This window comes from Mycetomoellerius zeteki, unplaced genomic scaffold, assembly GCF_001594055.1.
Source record: "Mycetomoellerius zeteki isolate Tzet28-1 unplaced genomic scaffold, Tzet1.0 scaffold389, whole genome shotgun sequence".
Taxonomy (NCBI): Eukaryota; Metazoa; Arthropoda; class Insecta; order Hymenoptera; family Formicidae; genus Mycetomoellerius; species Mycetomoellerius zeteki.
The window spans coordinates 697,142-721,435 of NW_017257380.1; the positions used below are offsets into that span (position 1 = coordinate 697,142).

Below are 24,294 nucleotides of genomic sequence, written 5' to 3' on the forward strand. Positions count from 1 at the left end.
AGATAACTTGAGAGCAATTTTTAACAAGTATTAAAAATAAATTAATAATAAGTCCCACGAATTCAATACTCTCTTTCTCTGTCGGAAAAATTCTTTGCAAAGCAATTTTTGATAGATTCGACTTTCATCTTTGATTGCGAAAATCTGAATTTATGCACTGAAAGAAAAGATTGCTGCAGCAAATTAAATGGTAAAATATAGCACATTTTTAATTGGCTGTTGCAACCAATTAAGAATGCTATGTCATATTCAACCATCTTTTTTTTAGTATATATAAGTTTCGTAACACTAAACTGATTGAGCATCAAATTATATAGAAATACTATTAAAAGGGTTTATATTTTACTAATCTTATTAAAGTAAATTCACCTCGCGCCGATCATCCTTGCCCCCGTGACCCGAAAGTACGACATACGCATACTTGCTCAGCGAATACCTCAGCGGGATATGCAATGTCATCGTACTTTTGTTTTCGATTCGCAAAGCTACGCGCGTGACGTTGCATTTGTCGTACTCGCATTTTCGCTCGAACCTACTTTTCGATGCAGAAAAAAAAGTTAAATGGAGCAACGCACCGTGCAAAATAATAACGCTCCGGAACATAAGAGATAACATCAACAGCCACATCCATCCGGTGAAGTGCAGATATATAGATGCAATAATGATATCCGGGTGAGGCTCTCTGGTCACGCTTTTAACATTTAAGGGCATGGCCTTTTTTATAAAGAGAACAAACGGCTTTGTGCCAAAACTAAGAAATAACCTTTCAATATTCTCCAAAGGAAAAAATATGATAGTTTAATATCATTAAAATGCTTTAGCATTTAATAACGTATCGTAATCTGATATTCGCTTAATATATCAGTCATTGTGTTTAAAAGTGTATCTATTAATAGTTTAATAAATTAATAGTACCTATATATATAATAAAAATATCTAATAAACTCAGAAGTGATTTCTTGCAATGAATGTTCATTTAGAAAAATTCATCCTTGAATAGAATCTTTTAGTTCATCCGTAAATGTGCTTCACAGAAATTCTTTTCAAAATTCCTTCGTCTCGCTATCGGAGAACTGATAAAAGGTAAAAATACGGAGAGGAGAAAAAAGTAAATTTTAAAAGCATACTGAAAGCGTGTCTACCGGGTATTATCATCACACCTCGTCACAACGGCGAATCGAAGATATCGGCTGAATCATGAATACTCTTTTCGATTTATTTATTAGCGCATGTTATATACATATATACATACACAAAAATGCATGTTACAAGCGGATACGATCGCCAGTTCGTCGATGAACGGATCGTCCATGGTTTACCGTCGCTTATCTTGGTCGGATCGAGCCTGAGCATCGAAGGCAAGTTAATTTTACCGTAGAAAGAGAGGATGAAGCCTTCCGGCTCCGGGCACTCGCGAATAATCGCGCATCCTCGAAGAGCTCGTGAGTCACGGCCGGAATTAGGAGCCCTTCGTCCGTTATGTCGGTTCTCTCAATCGCCAGCTTTATGCGGCCGGTCTTATCGAATCCAACACAGTAAAAAACATTTTGTATTTGTATTAGAAACAGTCTACTCAATCTTGTTAAAATTTTCTGTTAAATTTTTAACATATTCGAGTGTTAATTTAATATAATGTAATCATGTTATTTTATATTAAATATTTTGTTTTAAATTGATATTCAACATTTCTTAATATCAAATAACACAATTTATGAGTAACTGAATAAATAACATAAGAATGTGTTTAAAACGAAAATGTTCTAAGATGACTGAATAAAATACGTATTAATTTTAGATGTTAATTTTACTGATAAAAGATGTTTTCACAGTTTGCTTACAAATTTGTGTCAGCGTTACATTTTTGTGTTAATTATTTTATATAACATTTGTGTTACTCTCTAATATATTCATCTTACATTAAATTAATACAAAAATTTAAGTGGACTGTTTGAGATATGTGAAATGTGTTATATTTAACAGCAATTTTCCAACTGTGAAGCTGCGCGATAGTCATCGCCGATAGAGCCCGGCAGCTGCTCGTTTGATTCACCGATCTCGTTACGGCCGACTACTGAATTCGCATTAATTTATGCGCGTCCACAAATCAAGCGCAAAATAGAATCGTTCCTTCTTTCATCCCCGCGAGCCGCGATCGTATGCATCGATAGCGGGATCGATAACTGATACATTTCGTTCGAGCACACAGTTACGTGCGAATAGGGTCGCTGATCTATCAGCACGATTATTAAATGTCGCGTTACGTTGCGCCACACTGGTTACTGGCAAGGTGGTCACTTATACGGTCGATGTCGTAACCGGGACGGCTTTTTCACCCGCGTGCTTATCGATCCGAAAAGATAATCGACCATCTAACGCGTTTAATCCGCGGAACTCTTCGCCTCGAGATAGAAATGCATCAGCTTCCTAAATCGTGATTTTGATGTTTCTCCCGATATCAATGTTGAAACGTTAAGCAAAATGCGTCTTGTACATGCCGATTGTACCTCAGCAGATAAACGTCTTTGATGACCTGTGCGAAATCCGCCATGAAGCGACGATCGCGGCGAATCCGGACGCGAGAAAATCAATTATCTCTCGCGCTCTCGCGGAGATGCATGCGCGGGATTTCATAGGGCGATCGGTTATACCGTCGGTTATAAATCGCCGCGGTATCGGTTTTACCTCGTTGCCTCCGGGAGATAATGGAGGCCCCGCGCGTAATGAACGCACGCGTTAAAATCGAACGTCCCGCCAGCCGTCCGCGCGAAAAGCAGGCGCGCGATGCTTTACGGTGCCGGAAGTCGGGCGTGCTGGAAAATTGAATCGTTCGTAAGGTAAGGCCTAGGTCGACCATTATTTCCATCGTTTCATTAAATTCTCGCGGGACGAAACCGCGCGCGAACATCACGTCCCTATATTGGCTCGTTCCTTTCCTCTCTAATGCGTTAACTGATAATTACGTTAGCACGATAGGCGATAATTATACGGGGGACGTTTCGATAGCTATATCTCTATCGCCACGGTGGAAGCGTCCATCGAGTTTCGAATTTATACCTCGACGCATCGTTGCGTTTCCGTCACGTTTGGCATGTGTGCAATAACGTAATCTCGAATCTTCCCTCGACGAAACGAACGCACGATGCACTCCTGGGAATGCGAGGGAACGCAATCGTCGTTGACCGTTTCGCTGTGTGAGAACCTCGGGATACTTCCGCTTTTCTCGAACGGAACCTTAGCCCCGGGATGGTAACTGAATCCCCCCACGCAAATATCTTTGCACTTTGCTGGCTCTTCGATTGTATTAAATATCTTTGATCGAAACATCTTTAAATCTTTCCTACGAATTACGTAGGTCGCAGATTATTCAATTTCTTTTTATGTTGCTCTCTCTCTTGTACAAAAAAGCGGTTATAACTGTAAACGACGTATAAAATAATAAGATGAATTTATAATTCAAGCTTTGGAAAATGCGACGCAAAAAGCCTGAAATATTTAACAAACAAAATCACAAAATTCTTAATCAGATTTATACAAACTAAATTAAGTCTCATTTTTTATTTTTGAAGTCTTCGGCTTTTTTACCCTCAATTTTTTTGAACACTTTTTTTCCTAAATTGCTTAAAGGTTTTCACATTAATTATATAAAAATTGGGTCCCGGTAAAATGAGTTTTCACTTATAATGTAGCTTGTAATGTGGTGAACAAAAAAAGGATGTTAATATGTCACAAAGCTCAATAATAGATAATTTTTGACCTACGATGTATCGAAGATGTACCTAAAACTTGTGCTCACAGAGCACTTTTGATACGCCATAGCTTAAAAATTATCCATTATTAAGTACTGTGTCTGACATTTTTTGTTCACTACATTACAAGCTACATTATACGTGAAAATTAACTTATTATGTACCCAAAACTCAATTTTCATGTAATTAGTGTAAGGTTCTTTACAATCATTTTTCACGTTATGATACGTAATAGTAAAAAATATAATTGTAAACAAGATTAGTTTGCACACATTAACTTTTATTTGCATGGTTAAGCTGATCAAGCAGAGCGCATACATGTTCGCATGCGAGACGCTTGCACGCATAAAAATAATGTGTCAGAGAAGAAACATGAAACGGGATGCCGCACGATAATCGGATCTCCCGCTTGGCGTGTCTCCCTGGCTTCCTCGAGGAAATCGACTTAATTAAGTTGAATTTCAGTTTGAGGGACGCCGTGGGACGAAAGTATATCGTCAAGGTGGCGCACAACGATCGCGCAGGACATCATACGAGTCTTCTTGTCGTTTCGCTAATTGGCAAAGCAAAGGGGGAACGTTCACCGCTCGGTCTTCGCTACTAAAATTACGTCGATATAATTAATCGTCGTGGTTCTTTACGAAAAGGGAGAGGCATTGCGAAAGCCTATGCTGGTAAGTAATTATGGCGAAGAAGGTGCATTAGGACGGCGCGTCTCGCGTTACGCATCGCGGCGTGCGTCTGCCTCAAAGTTCGGCAAAATTTAACGACGGCAGTTTCGCAAAAACTGCTGCACCTACCGCGTTTACGAGCCGACTTTTAATTATCTCCGGCCCGCCATTCTTAATCTTCCGTCGAGGTGCCATGCCGCCTGGTCTCACGGTCGGGTCGAGAGGTTTGCGTAAGAGGTTTGCTGCTATCTTTAATGAGAAGTCGACACGCGTAAAGTACACCGCTATCGCTCGAAGAAAAGGGGGTTCCAATTTTCAAAAGAAAGTAATGCATCTGATATGATTATAAATATGATAAAAAATTAATTCTAACCGTTACGACTAAATTTGCGATCAAGAAAATATTGCGAGCAATTATGAAGACATTAAAAAGACATTAAAAAAAAAGAGTAAGCTATTAGAAATCAGTTTTCTATTTTTTGTCATATTTCATAAAATATTTACGAGACATTAATAAACCATTGATTGATGAAAATTGAAAAAAATAGAAAGCCACACGCTTTGCAATAATCTAAATTTCATTAATCATGCTGATTTATTGGAGTCTATTTGATCCAAAATGTAATTTATTTTCTTACTAATATTTTATTCAAAAGAACTTCTTTCTCTAATATTTAATGACTTCGTCTATTAATATAAAATCTTTTTCTGTGAGAATTTTTTATATTTTAGAGCTTATGAATATATTGAATCAAACGATATAATCATGTAGCAAATTTGAACAGATCGTTAAGAGAAAAAATGGAAATTGCGAGACAAAAATTACAGGAGCATGTTTGTGTCAACGATAATACAAACCATTTTTACCGAGTAATTATCAATTTGGTAACTAATTACATGAATGGGTTTACATAAGACTCCGACCGCGGTTAAGAGTTAATTACAGGCACGATGAAGAGAATCGAAGCGACGATGGGAACATTTGGGCTCTTGGACGAGCGCGTAACACCCTGATTTCTTTTTTCTCGCGAAAACGTTATGTCATGTTCTTGAAACACTGTTCTTACGCTGATACATCTCACGATTACAATGATGATGATGATGATGTAGACGCAATTAATTACGTGGACATATTAAGGAGTCACGAATTTTAAGAAAAATAATCTAACACTTAATCCTGTCTCGATCTCGAAGAAAGATTGCATTGCAAATCGGCAAATGAACGGCGAAGTTGATTTACAACGACGATCATTTTCACGACGACGTGCCGTAAATTCCGCGGATCTCTGGGCGTCGTTTTCTCTGCACGCGATCTCTTCCGGTTCTTCTTCATCCGGTCGCGAACGTGGGTGTCAAATACGCCGATTATGCGGGATGGGCATCTGCATATCGCTCTGTGCACGCTATTACACTTCTCAACTGCAAGGAACAATGCCATTATTCCCACCCTACGAGAGGCACGCGGATGTATCTCGGTACCATTGTACCGTCATGAAATAAAACGATCGGCAACGAGATCGCAACGATAGACTACGAGCACGGTCGCTCTGCTTAGTTGTTTATGCGCCACGCAACCATAAGCAGCCCCGACGATGACTTATTCCGCGTCGAAGCTTCTTAATGAAGGTTTCTTCTCGCAAGACGTCCCATAATGGAGACATCTGTCGCGCTCATACGTATACTTCAACAAATATCGAGAAGGAAGATCTACCAAGTCATTTCCGCGTGCAATACGAGCTGATTCATAACACTACTTAAGATTTCATCTTATTTTAATTAACCTCGAAGTTAATTTCGCGATCGATACGAGACAAAAAATCTTGGCAGTGATAAACGGTCTGATGCAGATGACACATCTTAACTTTTAGTAAACGATAATTTTCCGGTCTTTTACTACACATGATGGATCGTTTGTATCTGAATTAATTTTCATCACTTTCACAAGAATATAAAAATTATAAAGTGATTACACTTATACTTATTCGATACAGATTATTTCAGCAATATTACAACAATATTTCAATGTTCAGTAACATTGTAAATATTGTGTAATGTTGCTGCAAGTTTCTGTGCTATAGGCACATACTTTTTAAATCTTTAGAAAGTATTTTTGTAAGGTTACGGATTTAAAAAAAAATCATAAATACCATATTTAGCCAGGCTTCTAATATAAAAAAAAAAAAGAAATACACAATACACGAATGATCCATCATATGTATTTAAGGATTAAATTATATCTTTCTGTTTAATTCTCTTTTTTCTAAAAATTATAACATATATATTTATCACATGTAAAGGAATTTGCGTCTAAATGCTGGTGCAATAAATAACTCGTGATAATCAACGCCAAATGATCAACAAGCTGTATCTCGCCGACTAAAGAACATCTAACAAACGAATCAATTATGTATGCATATTTGCGAGATCTCGTTTATGGGATCGTAGAGTAACAGGAAAGACATTTTATTGCTTGTCAAATACTTTAATCACGGATGTGAATCAAATACAGAAAAGATAACGAAAATTTTGTCGTATAAAAATGAAACTCAAAGTCTAATTTAACAAGAAACAATGTAATCTTTAATGAATTCTAATCCCTTTTGCGCTATCCTGAATTTCTTACAATTATCTAATTATATTAAATCTCTTTTATCAATTTGAAATTTTTTTAAAATGAAAATCGTCAATAATTCTTAAGACGAAGAGCTTTCTTCTTTGCTTTGCCCAATGTTTCATGATAAGCAGTTAAAGACCCGTTCGGAATCGTTACCATAAACGCTTGACTCGTCTAGCATTCAGAACGAGTTTGATTTATTTTTCAACTTCTCGACACAGGATCTTTCTCTCTCCCTCTCTTTCTCTGTCTCTTCCCCCGTTGCTCGTCGCGAGGCGCCGATCCCGGCACACATAGCCGACTAATCGAGACGCTAATTACAGGCACGCTCGCGGGCATTGGATCGTTAGGTCGGCGTGCGGTGCAGCCGCAACGTTTCCATCTTCGTTTTGAAGCGTTTGCAGCTTCGCAATTACGAGATACGCGGCGCGAGTGCTTTCGCGAGCCGCTCCGAGAATAATCGAAACTACGCATCGTACCTCCTTCGTTCGAGAACACGGTTGCGTTCTTAAGAAACGACGAATTGCCGCGAACAGTAAAAAGAGCATGGCGATCGCGTACGTCAAATCGAACGCGCCGATCAGCTTGAAAATTTTTCCAATCTTGGCTTTTTTATCATATACATATATAATACTTGCGCAACGATGATGGTACGATGATGATAACAACTCTACCGGGAAAAACCTGGAATTCTCAGGGAATTTTTTTTACCCTTGAAAATCCTGGAATTCTCATGGAATTTTGTTGAAATTGTCAGTTGAAATTTTTCGAATTTTATTTTTAAATTCTATTTCATCTGACAGAATCATTTCTTTGGCCATTTTTTGCGAAATAATGCAAGTTTGACTAGACCCTACTGCCAGATAGCAGCTGATCAGCCGTTTGTGGTATACTAACATGTAAAGAAATAATATGTGGTCTCTACAATAAGAATCATAGTGGTCGTATAAAAGTCTGAAATCGTAAGAAATTGACCAATTGTAGTCAAATGTGAGGAGAATCCTATCCTTTTTTCTCTTCCTTTGTAAATTTATTATTATGAAACCTGAAAAAATTTTTGGTAATATAATCGTTAATATGATTCTGAAAACCAGCAGATATATTAGGAATATCGATCGAATCTACATTGCTCTGCACTTATGCAGGTCTCGAGTAGAGGCCCTTAACCCGCTTTACGTCGATTTTCACGACGATAATTGGAATACCGCCTGAAAGCTCACGTCGTAGTAATTGCAGCATCGTGCAAGACGCCGGCGTAAAAAGAAATAAATAATCCGCAAGGTATGCTTCTCTCAAAAACATGTTTGTGAATCTTTGACAGATTTACGAATCGAAATTAAATGCTAAGGCGATTTGCGAATTAAAGTTAAATGCGAAAATTTACGACCATAGCGGCAAAAGGGAGACATATTATCCCGGTCCGTATACACGCGATCAGAGAAAGTTTGGCCTCATCCTCGAATGTGAGCCGACAGACGCAAGACGGGCGTAATCGATTGTGACTTCAGAGAAAGCCGAAGCTCCGTTCAATGGAGTCCGTTGTGATTTCCGTTGCATTCAAACAGTTGCATTCCTGGCATTTTTACGTGTTTCGTTCATGATCGTAAATAGAGACAAGAAAAAAATGTCTTTGAGTCGTTAAGGTCTATCTATCGACATAGATGACTGCACATTGACGAAGTCCAATTGTCAACTCATCCTTCGATCTGTGAGATTCACGTTCCTATGAACTCAGGTAAGAATTTCGTGTCCACGACTTCGTTTCACACATTCCCACTCTCTCTCTCTCTCTCTCTCTCTCTCTCTCTCTCTCTCTTCCTTTCTCCCCCATTTCCTACGCTGAGCGACTCCTTGTAGTCTCTTCCTTCTTATCCTGCGTCGTATCGTGCACCTGGCTACCTGCTCTACGACCTGCTTGTTCGCCAGCGCTAGCGGCTGGCAACCGGCAGTGTGGTTAAAAGCAGCACACACACACACACACACACACACACGCGCGCCCTTTATATAGAAGATTAAACTGGTAACTCGCCCTGGAAAACGCTCCTCATGCACTTAGAGACGCGCCTCCGCGCAGGAAGAATATGTCTTCTTCTACCATTGACGCAGTGTCCCTCAACCGTGCTTATTGTCCAACACCGACCGCGGGACTGGCATTCCGGAGATATAAATGTAGACAATTCTATTACCGCAGTGTAATTTCAAACGTTCTTACGTATTTGAGAATTTCTTAGAAAACCCAAGAATTGCAGAAAAACCCACGGAAAGAAATATTTTTCTGAAGTAAAATTTAGTTTATAGATACAAGTCTGAAAATAATTTTATTGGATTATGAAAATAATTGTGTATGACGCTCAAACTAGTTGTTAGATTGTCAAAACTTTTTGCAGCATTGCTAATCATACTTGAGTTTCCTACATAATTATTTTGATGGTCCAACAAAATTGTTTTCAGATCTATATCTCTCTACTTAAATTTTTTATAGATACTCTTTAGCAAGATAATTCTTTCCAATAATTGCTTTCTTTAGATCATCAGATAGAAAAACGAAGCAAATAGAAATAATAATAAACTAGGAATATATAAATATAAATAATGCAAGGGAGATAATAAGATAACAATAAAAATATAAAAATAAGATGATAATATAAACCAAAATAAACACAATGAACAATGTTACTCTTTTCAAATTTATTTGAGCGAAAATTACGGAATTGCAATAAGCTAAATTCATTTATTAACTTTGTCATAAATTCATGTTTATGCAAATTTGTTACAGACTCATTTGTTGAGTCACAGAGCGCGGTTTTCATTTATTATCGATGCAATGCACGACAGGCACACTAAGCTTTACGCGCGAACGCATCGACGCGTCAGACACGCACTCGGGAAGTCTGCGTCTCGTCTTGCCTTGCAACGGTAACTAAGCAATTCCAAAACGACAATTAATGCAACAAACGCGAGCGAATGATAGATAATACGCGGCGACGCGGATGTGCACGCATTCAGTGTAGCGGTCGTTCCTCAACTATGGATTTGTAACGTTGATTTATGACCGCGACGAGCAGGCGCGAGTTCCTAATCACCGACATTAGTACGCATTAATGCATGTGGAAAGCACAGATTGATGTTTTTCTTTCCCTCTCTGTCTCTATCTCTCGAGAAGCAGAAAATAATACGATAATAATTTACGCGCCGCGCAAAAATAAATAAAGGATGTCGCGGAACATGCGATTCGGCGACAATTTCATCGATCGAAACCTTGTAGAAAATACGATATTTCATATAATGTATTTTATATAAAATACAATAGAAACTTTATTACCGAGAAAAAGTACTATTTGTCAGATAAATCAAGCATGAAGCAAAGACTTTCTCAAACAAAAACGTTCAATTATGTTTTATCTCACATTTCTCTGTTGTAATAACATTAATAACCATTATTATCACGTTAATTATAATTACCAATATTATTGTGATTTGAATTTTTTTGACGTACTGCCTCGTATCAATATTAATTATCGTACCGCAATTATAATATGCAAAAATATAACAAATTTTTCGCACACACACATTTTTAGAATAAAAATATCTACCTACGAAAATTAAATATTAATTTATCTTTGAATTAGTTTTTAAATGATTGAAGCATAATTGACAGTGATTTCATAACGATGTGAATAAGGATTTTATTCTTTATTTTAATGTACCAATTTTGTCTTAAGTTTAATGTCATTATTATAATAATTTTCGGTTTCCTCATAGAAAAGTACATAAGAAGTACATAAGAAGTACATAAGAAGTACATAAGAAGTACATAAGAAGTACATAAGAAGAAAAATACATAAGAAAATGTAGAAATAGAACGATTCCCGAACGATTGCAAAAAAGTGAAAATTGTACCCTTCTTTTATCTTTGTGATAACACTTCATCGATTACGTAATATCCATCTCTCAATTTTATTCTAATTTTTTTTAGGATAAAAATATTAAAGTATAAATTTAGAGTAATTTTTTTTAGGGTAAAAATGTTATTCTAAATTTATACTTTAATTAATTTTTTCGTACATAGAAACGAATAAAGGACGGGATCCGGACGCACGCGAACGTGAAGGAATGTCTATTCGCGAAATCCGCTCTCTAACTGTAAGTCGCGTGTTACACGATCGGACGACACGGGAACGAACGCAAATTCCGCGCCAACAAATTCCGCCTCGCAGCGGGGTGCATCGATCCCGATGTGGATGCAACGTGTCGCCGCTCCCTTACGCCGCGTTCGAAGTAACTCGGACCCATGGGATGTCGTCACGTTTTCCTTGTTAATACCTACCCGAAGAAACCTCCTAGAGTCGGATCCCCGCGGCGTGTAGGTGGTCCTCGCAACTTTCACGGTCACGGTAATACTGACTCTTGTGCGGCGAATATATTTCTCTCGCTGTACAAAGAAATTGTGTTCCAAGAGTGAGCAGAGTGAGAAAGAAACAATCGAATTATTCATAAATATAAAATATAAAAATTAGTTAAGATAATATTTACATCTGGGGGATATTATATAATATGTGGACACAAAATGCTACAATTATACACAATCTAAGTAAAATTTGCGCTTCTTTGTTTTTAACTTTCTAATTTTCACAGGCAAATATATAGAATTATGCATGGTAAGTGTAAGACGTAAAAGCCAATCCATTACTCTAAATTTTAAAACATAAATAAAATTTATAAAATAAAATGTCTATGTGAAATTTAGAATAAAATACTGAAAAATCAGATAGAACAAGAAGTCGCTAATCTCGTTTTAAAAAATTCGTAAGTTAATTTATTTCAGCAGTTAATTTATTTCCTTAATTTGTAGCTATTCATATATATAACATGTGAAATAAAATAAATAAAAAATAAAGAGATTTGTCGAGGATCTAACGTTAAAACTTAATAATTACTAACGCAAGAGATCTTTTCTTTTAAGAGTGAGATTTAAAATTGAGAATGAGTATTCGAGACACACTGATTTAGACATTTCAAAATTTTATGAAAAATTATTAATCATTTTAAAAAATGCGTGATGCTCCCCTGCTTCTTGCAGCGAGAATCACGGTATACATGCAGTTGAAGTGAAAATTAGATTCGATGATAATAGTTTGCGAAAATAATTCGCAAACTTAATTCCAAAGATATTTAACGATTGCGAAGTGCATTAGCGTTATTGCTGACTTCCTTCTTCCTGCACATGCATCTATGCATTAATCGCATACTACCGAAGCTATGCACGTGCACGAACTCGGAAGATAAAGTAAGAGAGTGGCAAGAATGGGCTTTACAATTACTGAATGATATTATTCGCGCATGAAAAAGATAAGAAGGAACTAACGAAAGCTGTACTAATTAAATTGTCTTCACAAAATAAAAGGAATAGCTTTTGAAACATATTATAGATAGATAACGTGAACTTTTATTCTAATAAAATATGATATTTATAAAAAATATTTATTAAAAAATTAATAATTTTTATTCTGACACATTTTTAGAATTCATAAAAATATACTTTTTCTATTCTTTTCCTTTTGTTGTCGAATTGTGAAACTTTTAACACTATCAATAAAAAGTAGGAAAACATTTCTTTTTTATGTACACGTGCGCGATAATCTCCTCTAGAAAGAAAATGTAATACAAGTACAACAGTAGAAAGCAAACGGGTAAACGTGAACTACCAGGGGGCACAAGAAAGTTGACCGTACTTCCCCTTTCCTATTCTTCGCATCTCGGTGAAAATCGTTTGATGACAGGATCGTGATAACGACTCGCGTGCCGATCGAATACTGGCACTATTTTCCGTGCCGTGCAAGAAATCGCTTCTTACCACACTATTTCCGGAATAACTTCAATTTTTTTTATAAAAACTCTTATAATAGGCGTTTCAATAGCTACACATGACGATATAATTCTTTTAATTTTTTGCTACATTCGAAACTAATTTCCTGATCGCAATTGTATAAATATAGACCTAACAAGACATTTCTGTGTATCTTGGAATATTACATATCTCCCAAGTGAATGAAATACAAACATGACACGCGACGTGTAACTATACCGAGCAATTTGTAAAAGTATATCGCACAGATAGAGGTTTGCATGAATCGTCGATGACAACAGGTGCGCGATATTCATTCCCGATGGATTCTCAAACATTCAGCGACGCGCCGCTCCTCCCCCTGAGTTAGACGGCGCGGCGTCCTAATTTATACCTCATTTGCCAGTGTACCTGTCACACGGAGGGGAGGAGATGTTGCACGTCGCGACCAGCTGCGTAAACCTGAACAGCCGGTATAGGTGCAGAGGTCAAACGTAGAGAGTCAAAACGCCGCGCCGTCGCGTCGTCGGCGTGCAATGGACGGGGTACACGTGCTGGTGCTAAGTTACGAGAAACTAGTCGTAAATCGAGGTGAGCTCCGAAGTGCCTTCACCGCCGTGGGCGCCGATATAACGGTGACGGTCAGGTCGCCTGTGGCCTCCTTTTTGCCATCCGTCCGTTCCTCGTCTGCCGTTCCTGTTCGGCGTTCCACCGTCGACTTCGGCGATTCGCGTAACTGTACATTCGTTCACGTTAGCCCCCCTAACCGTCAATGACCCGAGAAAGGTGCAGGAAAGGCCCACAAATACCCGGTGTCATGATATTATATGCATAAATCCAAAACCGCGGGATTAGAAGGGATTTAAGGCTCTCCTTTCACTTCCTATCTGCTAGAGTCAGCTAGAGTTAAGCGCCAGATGGAGAACATTCACGTGGAAGGGCACGATTATCAAAAAAGAAACACGTGAACGTTATTAACGTCTAAATAAACTTACGTGAATATTATGGCTTATCACTTTCCTAATAGCCCAATAAACGCTGATGAAAAAATGATACGTAATGTTACAGGTAATCAGTACGAGGTAAATAAAACTTGCAGCCTCTCTCTCCTGAGCTGGTTCTATTATTGCCTACTTAAGAGACCTCAATGCCCGTTTGCCGATACTCGTCGATCGATCAGTAGTGCCGTCTAAGAGAAATCTTGGACGGCTGATACATGAATCGCGTATGCCAGTTTCTAGCTGTCTCGTAAGAATTTCGAGGAGCGTGGTAATCGCGTCGATCAATGGCATGTTCTTGAATCACTTTTCAGGAAAACGAGCGAGTGAGAAGCGTGTAATTACGATTCCTTGAAAGCAGTATCTCTCGTTCGAATATTACACAATGATGACGTACAAAAGAGAATAATCTCGCCTTTTTTATATTCGCCCTCTGATGCGCGCCTTGAAGGAAATTGACCACAGTGATTCCAAACTTGATTCTAGAAAACGTGAGCATCACGAAATCTTTATGCTTTCGATATATCTACCGATTATTCCGAAAAAGTAATAGATTTCATTTTAAGGAACTGGCGAGAGATTAATTTTTTTAATCTACTGTAAATAAGAGAGGAGCACAGATTTATATTAAACAACCAAATGATATACATGTATCAAAGTTTTATATATTGAAGTATTATTGTAAATAAAAAAAGAATCTTGTTCATTTTCGCTTTAATTTTATAAAAAATTTCATCATAATCCGTTTAATTATACGATATAAAGAATCAAAAGTCCATAGAAAAATTGAGAACATTCATAAAATTGAATACAAAATATTTGCATTTATTAAGATCTTTCTTACGAACAACATCGATTAAATATGATTTCGTAATTCGTTTAATTCCTTAAAAAAGATTCGAATATTTGATAAAATGGAATGATGTATTTTATTTTGCGTTTTCTCTCTTCTTCAGCGATTTGCGATTCAAATCTGTTCTTCTTGATCCGCTGTCGGAGCAATCGTGAATATTGAAATTACCAGGAAGCAAGAAAAAGTATTCATTGCAACGCTGTGTCTGCGTTTTGCCGCCAGCGTTTTCTTACACGCGAAGACGCGTCGTTTGACACGTGGGAAAAAAAAGACCGTACTCTAAGCACTAGTGCTGTAACCGCCATGAGAATTCGTCCTTTGTTACGATTACACATTCTATGTGCTGAGGGAAGGAATAGTTTCGCTATAGCGGATCTCTATCTCGTTAGGCGCGTTAATTCTTCGCACGACTTTGAAGTTTTAATGAATTTATCAAAACTACGGTACCGCGGAAAAGAAAAGGTCCGACGTATTCATATGCAATCCTTCGCAATTCAAGTGCCTAGATCCGCGGAATATCCGATGCAAATTAATGTTTATTAACGGGATCGACAGGGCTTTGATTGCTCCGCGGTGCTTCAGTGGCTTCTGCGCAATTAACAAATCACAATTTCGTCATTACGCTATCATTATCGAGTCGAGTGGATTATTTACACCTGTCAAAGTTCAGTCATTCGATGCGGTTTACAGTGAATTTCATAACCGACGCCGACTACCGTTGCTAATAAAATCCGCGTACAGAGACCCAACGAAGATTATTTAACACTTATCTAAGCCATTTACGCAATCCTTCCTGTTTGCATTGCGATAGCCGATGTACTTAGCGAATAGTAATACTAATAATCATTGATTAAGCACGTCAAGATTAATACACTCGATTTCGTTTGAATTTCAATAAGCAGCTGTTAACTGCCTCAAAAAACCAGTTCCTAATAAAACTTCAACTTTGGTTGTTTACTCGTATTTAAAATACATTTATAAATTGTACAATAATATATATATATATCAACGTTTTTTTAGATTCTCAAGATTCTTCAGATTTAAATTTCATTCATTGCTTTCTGTCAAAATAAATTAAATACTATAATAAGTTATGAATTTGATTTCTTTTCGCTTATTAATTAATCAATTTCCAATTATTTATAGTATTACGTAAAAGTAAGATCATTGACTGCTACTTTTTTTTTATTATCTAATCGAGAAATCGTTCTGATTGAATGACTTCTAATACGGCGCGATATTATAGCTTCGCGAGACGAGATTCGCTTTCCTTACAGCAGGATGCAGTTCAATGCGCTTATGCAGCGGACGAACGCGTTGTCATCGTCACCCAGTATATGTCTCGCGAAGGAAGTGAGTAACAAGAAGAACCGGTCGACCTGGCACATAACCGCTTCGTATCCGTCATTTTTCCTTAGCTGATATACCTGCTTCTCCTCTGCCCCTCCCGATGTCTCGCATCTCGACTCGTATATGTTCAGACTTTCCTTCGCGTGAATGTCACGTTGGCATTTTGCAACGAATCGCTATTAACTATCGCTACTATTATTACTTTAGTTATTCCTCTGCTTTGTAATAATAAAGAGATAGTCTCGCGCTTTTCAATCGCTGCGCCAAAAGGTGTCGCTGATCCCATGAAGAAAAGCGAAATATTCTTCATAGATAGATAGACTTGCTGTTATGCGACCGAGCATTCTTTAAGAATTTTGAAATTATCTTACTTTATTTCCCTACATAGTAAAAAACATTTCATATTTGTTGTGTTGGAAACAATTCTCAAATCCTTGTCAACACTTTTTATTGAATTTGTTATTCGAGTGTTAATTTAACATGTGATTATTTAAATAGTTCATTTAAATAGTTAAATTGATATTTAATATTTTTTAGTGTCAAAATGACATAATTTATGAGTAAGTGAACAAATATAAAAATAATATTTTAAAACATAAATTCTAAAGAATAAAATGTGTCAATTTAACATATAAATATTAATTTTACTGAAAAGATATTGCTTCAATGATTTGTTTACAAACTGTCAGTATTATTTTCTTTGTGTTGATCTTTTTAAATATTTGAGATATCCTCTAATATATTCATCTTGTGTCAACACATAAATTTAAGTGAATCGTTTTTAGAACACGTAAAATGTGTTAAATTTAACACAAATTTTCCAACGGTGTAATTTCAATTCTCCAATATCTTTATTGAAAAGAATTGGAGTAATAATCAACCCTAGATAATAGTTACTAATGAATCAACTAAACGTTAATTTTATAAATATTTAGTAATTATTACCAAACGATTATTATTGTGTTTGGTAATACTTATTAACTATTTGCACCAACATACTATACAATACGAAATTTTTTTTTCACTGTTGACAAATTAAATCTCAAACTAAGATTTTGTTAAAATTATCTTAAAATTAATTGAAAAATAATACTTCGTGATAGTTATACCTGATACCTCTTTACGTAAATGTCATTTACTAATCTAAAATTATGATTGCCTCGATATCGTATAACAATCATTTTTCTTCCGATTTAATCCACTTTCTTCCTCTAATCTATAAAATGGTCTAACAGCGTTAGACAATAAATCAAACTGGTCTATTGTAGCTATACGTACCAGAAATATTGACGGTAACATCTAATATCTACGCGAGATTGAAAAACGCGGTATACAGTATTTTATCAAAGTTAACAAGCCGCGCGAAACGATTTGCCACGGACCGATTTGCCGGAGGGGTAAAAGATTGTGTTTTTCATGCCGTCGTGAAACTGGACCAATCGCGCAATTCTTGGCCAAACACGCGATCAAAGGATCCTGGTATTCGAGAAAAAGGGAAAAAGGCCACGAGAGACAGACAAACAGACTAGCTGAGCGGCGCGGGCGCGGGCGCCTGATTGCGCGATCGGATTACGTCAAGACATATCTGTCCCGCCCGGAGTTTCCTGGTACACATATCAGAGTGCATTAGAAACGGCATGCATTAGCGTTGGTCGCTGTACCCGATCCCACGACCTTATCGCAGAAAGGTTGGAGTAAGTTCACGCGGAAGGGAAAATCGCGCGGATCCGCGCTCCCACGAAAATCGCCGATTTGCAATTTTCCGGCGAACGAGCGTGGAAACGAACGAGAGAGACACGGTTCCGTGCTGTCGCGAGTACACCATAAGATGCAATTAGGGTGTGAACTATGATTCGATCGACAACAAGGAGACGGATCGAGAGAGAGAGAGAGGAAAACGTCAATGTTATGGAGACACGTATTAGCTCTTTCTTCCCTACCTCCCGCAGGGCTATGATTAGCATTCGCTTCTGGAGCCAGGTTTTGCGGCAATCCGGCACGCATGACTAGCCCTAGACACGCGCGCATACGCAAAACCGTAATTTCGCAGCGTGTGTTAATAAAACGCCTCGTCGTCCCCGTCAGGATAATGATCCGGAATCGATCTGTTCGCCCGTCGATACACATATCGCGATCTATTAAGATCGCCGCTAAGAAATGCGTGACAACGCCGCGAACAACATTTCCGAGAGATTCATACGGCGGATAAAGCATATCGAGCGAGGTACGAAGCGCTGAGAAACGATGTAGAACTTAAATCATACTTATAACCGGTATTTCTCTTTTATAGACGGTTGAAATAAGTGCGATTGCGCGTTTATTTCCGAACGCAGTATTTCATTTGATAAATAATGAATTTAATGAGATCATGTATATATCAAGCACAAAACTTGCTTTTAAAAACGATCGTGTCTACTTTAGATAGTGAAAAATTATTGTTGAAATAAATGAAACGTCACTTTGGCTTTCACCATGGGCTGAACCTCACTAAAAATTCACAATTGATTCGCGAGTATTTGCTTTCATATATCTAAAAAATTAGTGGAAATATGCTGATTTCGAATTAATGCGATAAAACTATCATGGAACAAGTCGGAATGAATTCCGATCGGAATTATTCCATTTTTTCTAGAAAACACAATAGAGATCTAGGAAATAATTGAATAATTCCGATTGGAATCCATTCTGATTAATTTCATAATAGTACCCTAGGCATGTATTACATAATTGTTCGGAATAGATTCCGATCGGAATTATTCCATTTTCTTTAGAAAACACAATAGAAAAATCTAGGAAATAATCGAACAATTCCAATCGGAATTTATTCCGAAAAACTCCATAATACTTTGAATGTTTTCTGAAAATATTTTCAAATTGTAGCAATTATTATTTATTGTACATATAATAAGGGTGCGCTACAGGTATTTATAGATTTTCAACCAATTACCACTCAGGTATCATTTCATCTTCGTTGTTTAAGAATAACGAAATGTTGAACAAGAATAACATGGTACCTGAGAAGTATTCAGGTAGGAATCTAAACACGCCTCAGGATGTTTATTGAAATCTTATAACAAAATTCCCTGAAAATTCCTGGATTTTCCAGGTATTTTTACTCAAAATTCCAAATAAGATTAGAGAACCGTTTGATGCATTTTTTAAATAAATTGGAATGCAAGTAATATGCAATTAAATTATATATTAAATTAATAAAAAACAGAAATTCTCCACGAGAGAACTACGGAACCGTATTTATCCTTTTCTTCAATTGAGGTCACAAAATCTATAAGATAAGTATAGGGAAATCTCGCATAAGCTACTCTCGTTTGCTATGTACGAGTATATGCCACTTAGATTTTGTAAGTATAAATTTATGGATTACACAAAAATTTACGTAAATATGATGTATGCCGTACTTATAATTGTTAACCGATTATCGACATTTCATTAAGAAAAAATGAAAAAGAAACAATATTCTTAAAAAGACAGTTTGAATTTGTGAAGATAAAATTCCAAAAATCTTCTCTGAGATAAAATTCTATAAAAATTTCTAATTTTTAAGGAAAAGAGAAATATCTGGAAAATTCAAGATTTTTAGATTTTTTCAGTAAGTAAAACATGATAATACTGCAATAGCAAATTGAAGCTTTCACATTCTTTTTTAAATTTCGTTCTTCGAGTACATTTTAATGCATTGCACGTACATTTTTTAAAGTTCTGAAACTTAGTTCAAGCACTTTTTCTATTCGCGCATTCTATTCGCAATTTGTTTCGAAATTCTTTCGTATAGATTATTGTAAAGTATTTCTTACAACATAACAACCGGACATAATTACTTTAATATTTTATTACCGAGCCATTAGTATGGGATTATAACGAAATGCAAAAACGAGAAAGCTTGCGATCCGGTCTCGTCGTTCGGTTCGGTAAACACGAGATATCTCGTGAGCCGTACGCAATGAGTTAATATTTCATAAATAAAAAGCTTCTAATTAGCTAAATCGCATCTTCAACAAACCTGCTTCTATCGTTCGAACTACCTTTCACTGTCAGCGAATATTATTCGATTTTTCGACCTCGAGCTTCAACCTCGCGAAAGGACATCGTATCGTGACATAGTTAAGAAATTATTGGTACTTAGATCTTGTAATGTGCAGCGATTTCTTGCCTCGCGTGACTTCACGACATACTGCTTCGTGAGATGGTCGTATGTAAAAAATCTTGTTGGCGAATGACAGTCAAGGCTTCGATAGTTAATTCGATACGAGAGGCCACTGAAGAAAGATTATTCAAATATTATGCTCGATATTGTAATCGAAAATACTCGGTAGATAAATTTTTTATACTTGCAATATTAATAGCAATCCAATTGACGTCAACTGAAAGTAACTCGTACAGTAAAAAAACTTTTGTATTTGTATTAGAAACGATTCAAATCCTTGTTAAAATTTTGTGTTAAATTGATATTCAATATTTCTCTGCGTTAAAATAACAAAAATAATGTTTTTAAAACGTAAATTCTAAGAAAATGTTAATTTAAACGTTATTTTAAATGTTATTTTAAATGTTAATTTTAACGAAGAAAAGAAATATAAATATAAAGAAATATGAATTTAATGAAGAAATATGGTTGCTTACAAATTGTCAGTGTTATGTTTTTATTATTTTTTTAACATGTTCATCTTATGTTAAATTAACACAAAAATTTCAGTGAACCGTTTAGGATCTAAAATAGGAAATTTAACACGTGAAATATGTTAAATTTAATACAAATTTTCTAACTGTATAACAATATAAATGTAATGTAACACATGGCTACATAACAATTATATTGTTTAGTGCAAAATTATAACATTGATGTTATGTTATTTTAATTGGTGTCGACTGGGAATATTAATACACGATAAAAATTTCTGTTGTTTGTCAAATGATCGTCTTCAAGCTTTCGAAATAACCCTAATCTACTTGACTAGAAGAACCAGAAGACGATACACTTGCAAATTGAATCTTCATACATATAAATTAACGAGTCTAGATATCATCGAGGTGAAAAGAAGGGGATCCGCGACGTACAACGTATATTTATTGAGAATAAATTACAGACGACTGCTTATGAATTTGGATCGGGATTCGGGCGATAAGCAACACGCAACGATCCAGGGGATCACACGTCGTAGTAATATAAATCGAGACACGCAATTCACGCGCGGCGTTTGCATAATGTAGACGCCACGATCTATTCACGCGCGAGAGCAGAATTAATCTTTCGCGGCACAGAAACTTTTTGCGCAGAGAAACGACGCAGAAAAAGCCATTCTATAAATAAAAGATGCAAGAAACACGGCGGTGGCAACTGCGCTAACTGTATCAGTTCGATGGCTGCAACGATCTCTCTTGCGTAAAATAGTATCTGAAGTAAACCATTCCCGAAATGCTTGCTAACACGAACCATTATGTTTGAGTCAACGTTTCTCAATGGTCATATTTGCCGGTCACGATTAGTAACCACGTTGTGGCGAAGACAGATGCTTTCTGGATGACTTGTCAACACTTATATAAATGCTCTCTCGTCGTCGAAGCCGCCGCAAATATCGTTTTATTTTTACTATACGGGGTGAACCTCAACGTTCCGACAAGACTCAGATTTTATAGAAAATTTAATTCTGAATAAAAAATTTCCTATAAACATGTATCGAAAATGCTTCCTTAAAAAATTAGCGCCCTAAAACCTCTGAAATCATGGTTTTTTTAATACATTTTTACAAAGTTTCAGGAAAAATATACGTTTTTACAAAAAATAACAAAAGTTGTAAAGAATTAAATTATTTTTTATATAAGATAAAAATGATAATAGTACGTTCCATAGGTCTTTCGAAATAATATTGTTGTAAATATTGTTGTTTCAAATCAAGTTTTACAAAAAGTATTTTTTCTATTATCGACGATATAAAGCTTTTCAGAAATATTCTTCACTTATAAGACCTGAGGCCCTAACAATATAACAATGAAGAATATTTTTAAGAATGTATCGTCGAAAGTAACACTTTTTTATATTTGAAATTGGTTATCTTAAAACCTATGGAACGTAGGTACTACAATCGTTTTGATCTCTTTTGAAAGATAATATACTCTCCTTGGTATTTGTAAAAATATACATAAAATAACCATATCAAAAATTGTTGGGCGCTAACTTTTTAAGGAAGCATTTTTTGATACATATTTGTAGGAAACTTTTTATTCAGAATTCTTCTCATAAAATCTCACAGTCTGGTTGTGAAACGTTTGGATCCACCCCGTATATTATGCGGATTAAAGACAAGAGTCCGCGATTATATTGTATAAAATTTCAGCGCAGAAAATGGCGAGGGGTCCTCAAAATTGCTGGGAGTATCACGCGTAAAACGCACGTTCGCGTGTATGCCATATTAACGACACTCTTGTGGCTGCAAATTATGGACATCGCATACCAATCCGACGCGTCCGTATTCACCTTGCGAGCTTCCTCTCTTGCAGCTCGCATACGTAAAATGAAGATATCAGAGCTCGCTTGGGCCTGCCGTACCTCCTCACACACGTCGACCTTTATTATAAGATGCCCTTTAAACTCCGTGCACGTGAGAGCAACCGCGCGCATAATTTTAATGTGTAAGGGTTCATTTCTCCCCATATCGTATTCTTTGTAGCTTGAAAGAAGTACGTAAAATAGGAATGGCTGTACAATAAAAGCCGTAGAAAATGCAGCGCGTATATTATTTGTGTTGGAAAAATCATCGAAAAATCTCAATATCGCAATAATCACAATTCTCATCTCGCTTCGCTTCAATTACTCCAATTAAATTTAACGAAAAAATAAATGATAGTCAAGAAATTGAATACAGTAATGGCATAAGTTAAAAAGAAATGCTCTATTTTGAAATAAAAATAATTGCAATGAAAGTATAAATCAAGAATTTAGTTACAAATAATACAGTTTAGTTATAAGTTTTACAGTTCTGATACAATTGAAAAAGAAGTTACACAGTTCGGATATAAAAAAAATATAGGAAGTTACAAATTATATAGTTCAGTTACAAGTTATTCAATTTAGATACAATTGAATAAAAAATTTAATGTAACAAATAATTTAATTTAAGGTACATACATATAAGGAATTTGAAAAACAGTGGATTGTCGTGGTTAAACGTACAGGATTTGAGACTTCTGTTTTAAAAAACCATGATTATCATTTAAGAGAAGTTTTGATTGTGATACACAACATAGAGGATATATGAATCGATTATACTAACAGTGGCGAAAAAAATTCGATTCTGTCTAACCAGTGTACACGAAAAATGAGTAAAATTTTACACTGATAACTCACTAACTGACATGCCAGCGAGGCACATGGGATGTAATTAAAAATACAAATAAAATTACAATAAATCTAAACAAAACGTTGCGACTTTTAATTTGGACATCACCAGTGGTTATAAATATAAAGTATATGTCACCGATTTGTCAATACATAATTATACTGTTGAATATCCGAGGAGCTTTCTTCACTGCTCTCCAATTCTCTTCATAATATTGTCGCAATACATTGAACAGATTTTAGAACAATTATTATAATATCGTATGTAATTTTAACCATAAGTTTAAAAAATTGACACTAATTATTAGATGCTATCTTTAATAGTAATTTGAATATATAACTTTTAACCGTAAGTTTAAATACTGAAAATGACCTAAAAGTCGAAACGTCTAAATTTTTATTTTGATAGGATACGAATTTTGTAAAGATTAATTTCGCAATAACAACTAGTGTTGATTTTTATGCTCCCTTATATTGTTATTAATTTACTCACAAAGTCTTGGTCAATCTATAAATAATTTAATAACAAAAATCCGAGTGATAACGATATATGGTATTAAATTGAATAGATGTTAAAGTGGTCGACTTTAGACTGCTGTTTGCATCCAGTCTGAGATTCTTCGGGGAAACGACTTCTCTGAGTCGTCAGATTCGATTTTGCAGAGCGCGTGCTCCGTACCGAAGGCGGTCTGTGCAAACTTACCATGACTGCACGTGTGCGCCTATATGTCACCTAATGTCGCAGTTGTTGGCTGTTCAGCAGAGCAATCGGAGCGGCTGGCGTCGAGAGCGAAACTTGAAATCGTTGTCTCTCTCTCTCTTTTTTTTCTCTTTCTCTCGTTATGTCGTTGCACCCTGCACAGTCA

At 36.2% G+C, this 24,294-nt stretch overlaps 1 protein-coding gene across 2 annotated transcripts in view; it reads right to left on the reverse strand.

Moving 5' to 3' along the window:
• Positions 1-24,191, reverse strand: part of Cad99C (cadherin 99C) — a 132,713-nt gene extending 108,522 nt beyond the window's left edge. For both annotated transcript variants that reach the window (XM_018453492.1, XM_018453494.1), the window contains exon 1: positions 24,132-24,191. In XM_018453492.1, coding sequence (XP_018308994.1) covers positions 24,132-24,134 — 3 coding nt within the window. In that variant the 5' untranslated portion in view covers positions 24,135-24,191. The remainder of the gene's footprint in view (positions 1-24,131) is intronic.
• Between the last annotated feature and the right edge of the window lie 103 nt (positions 24,192-24,294).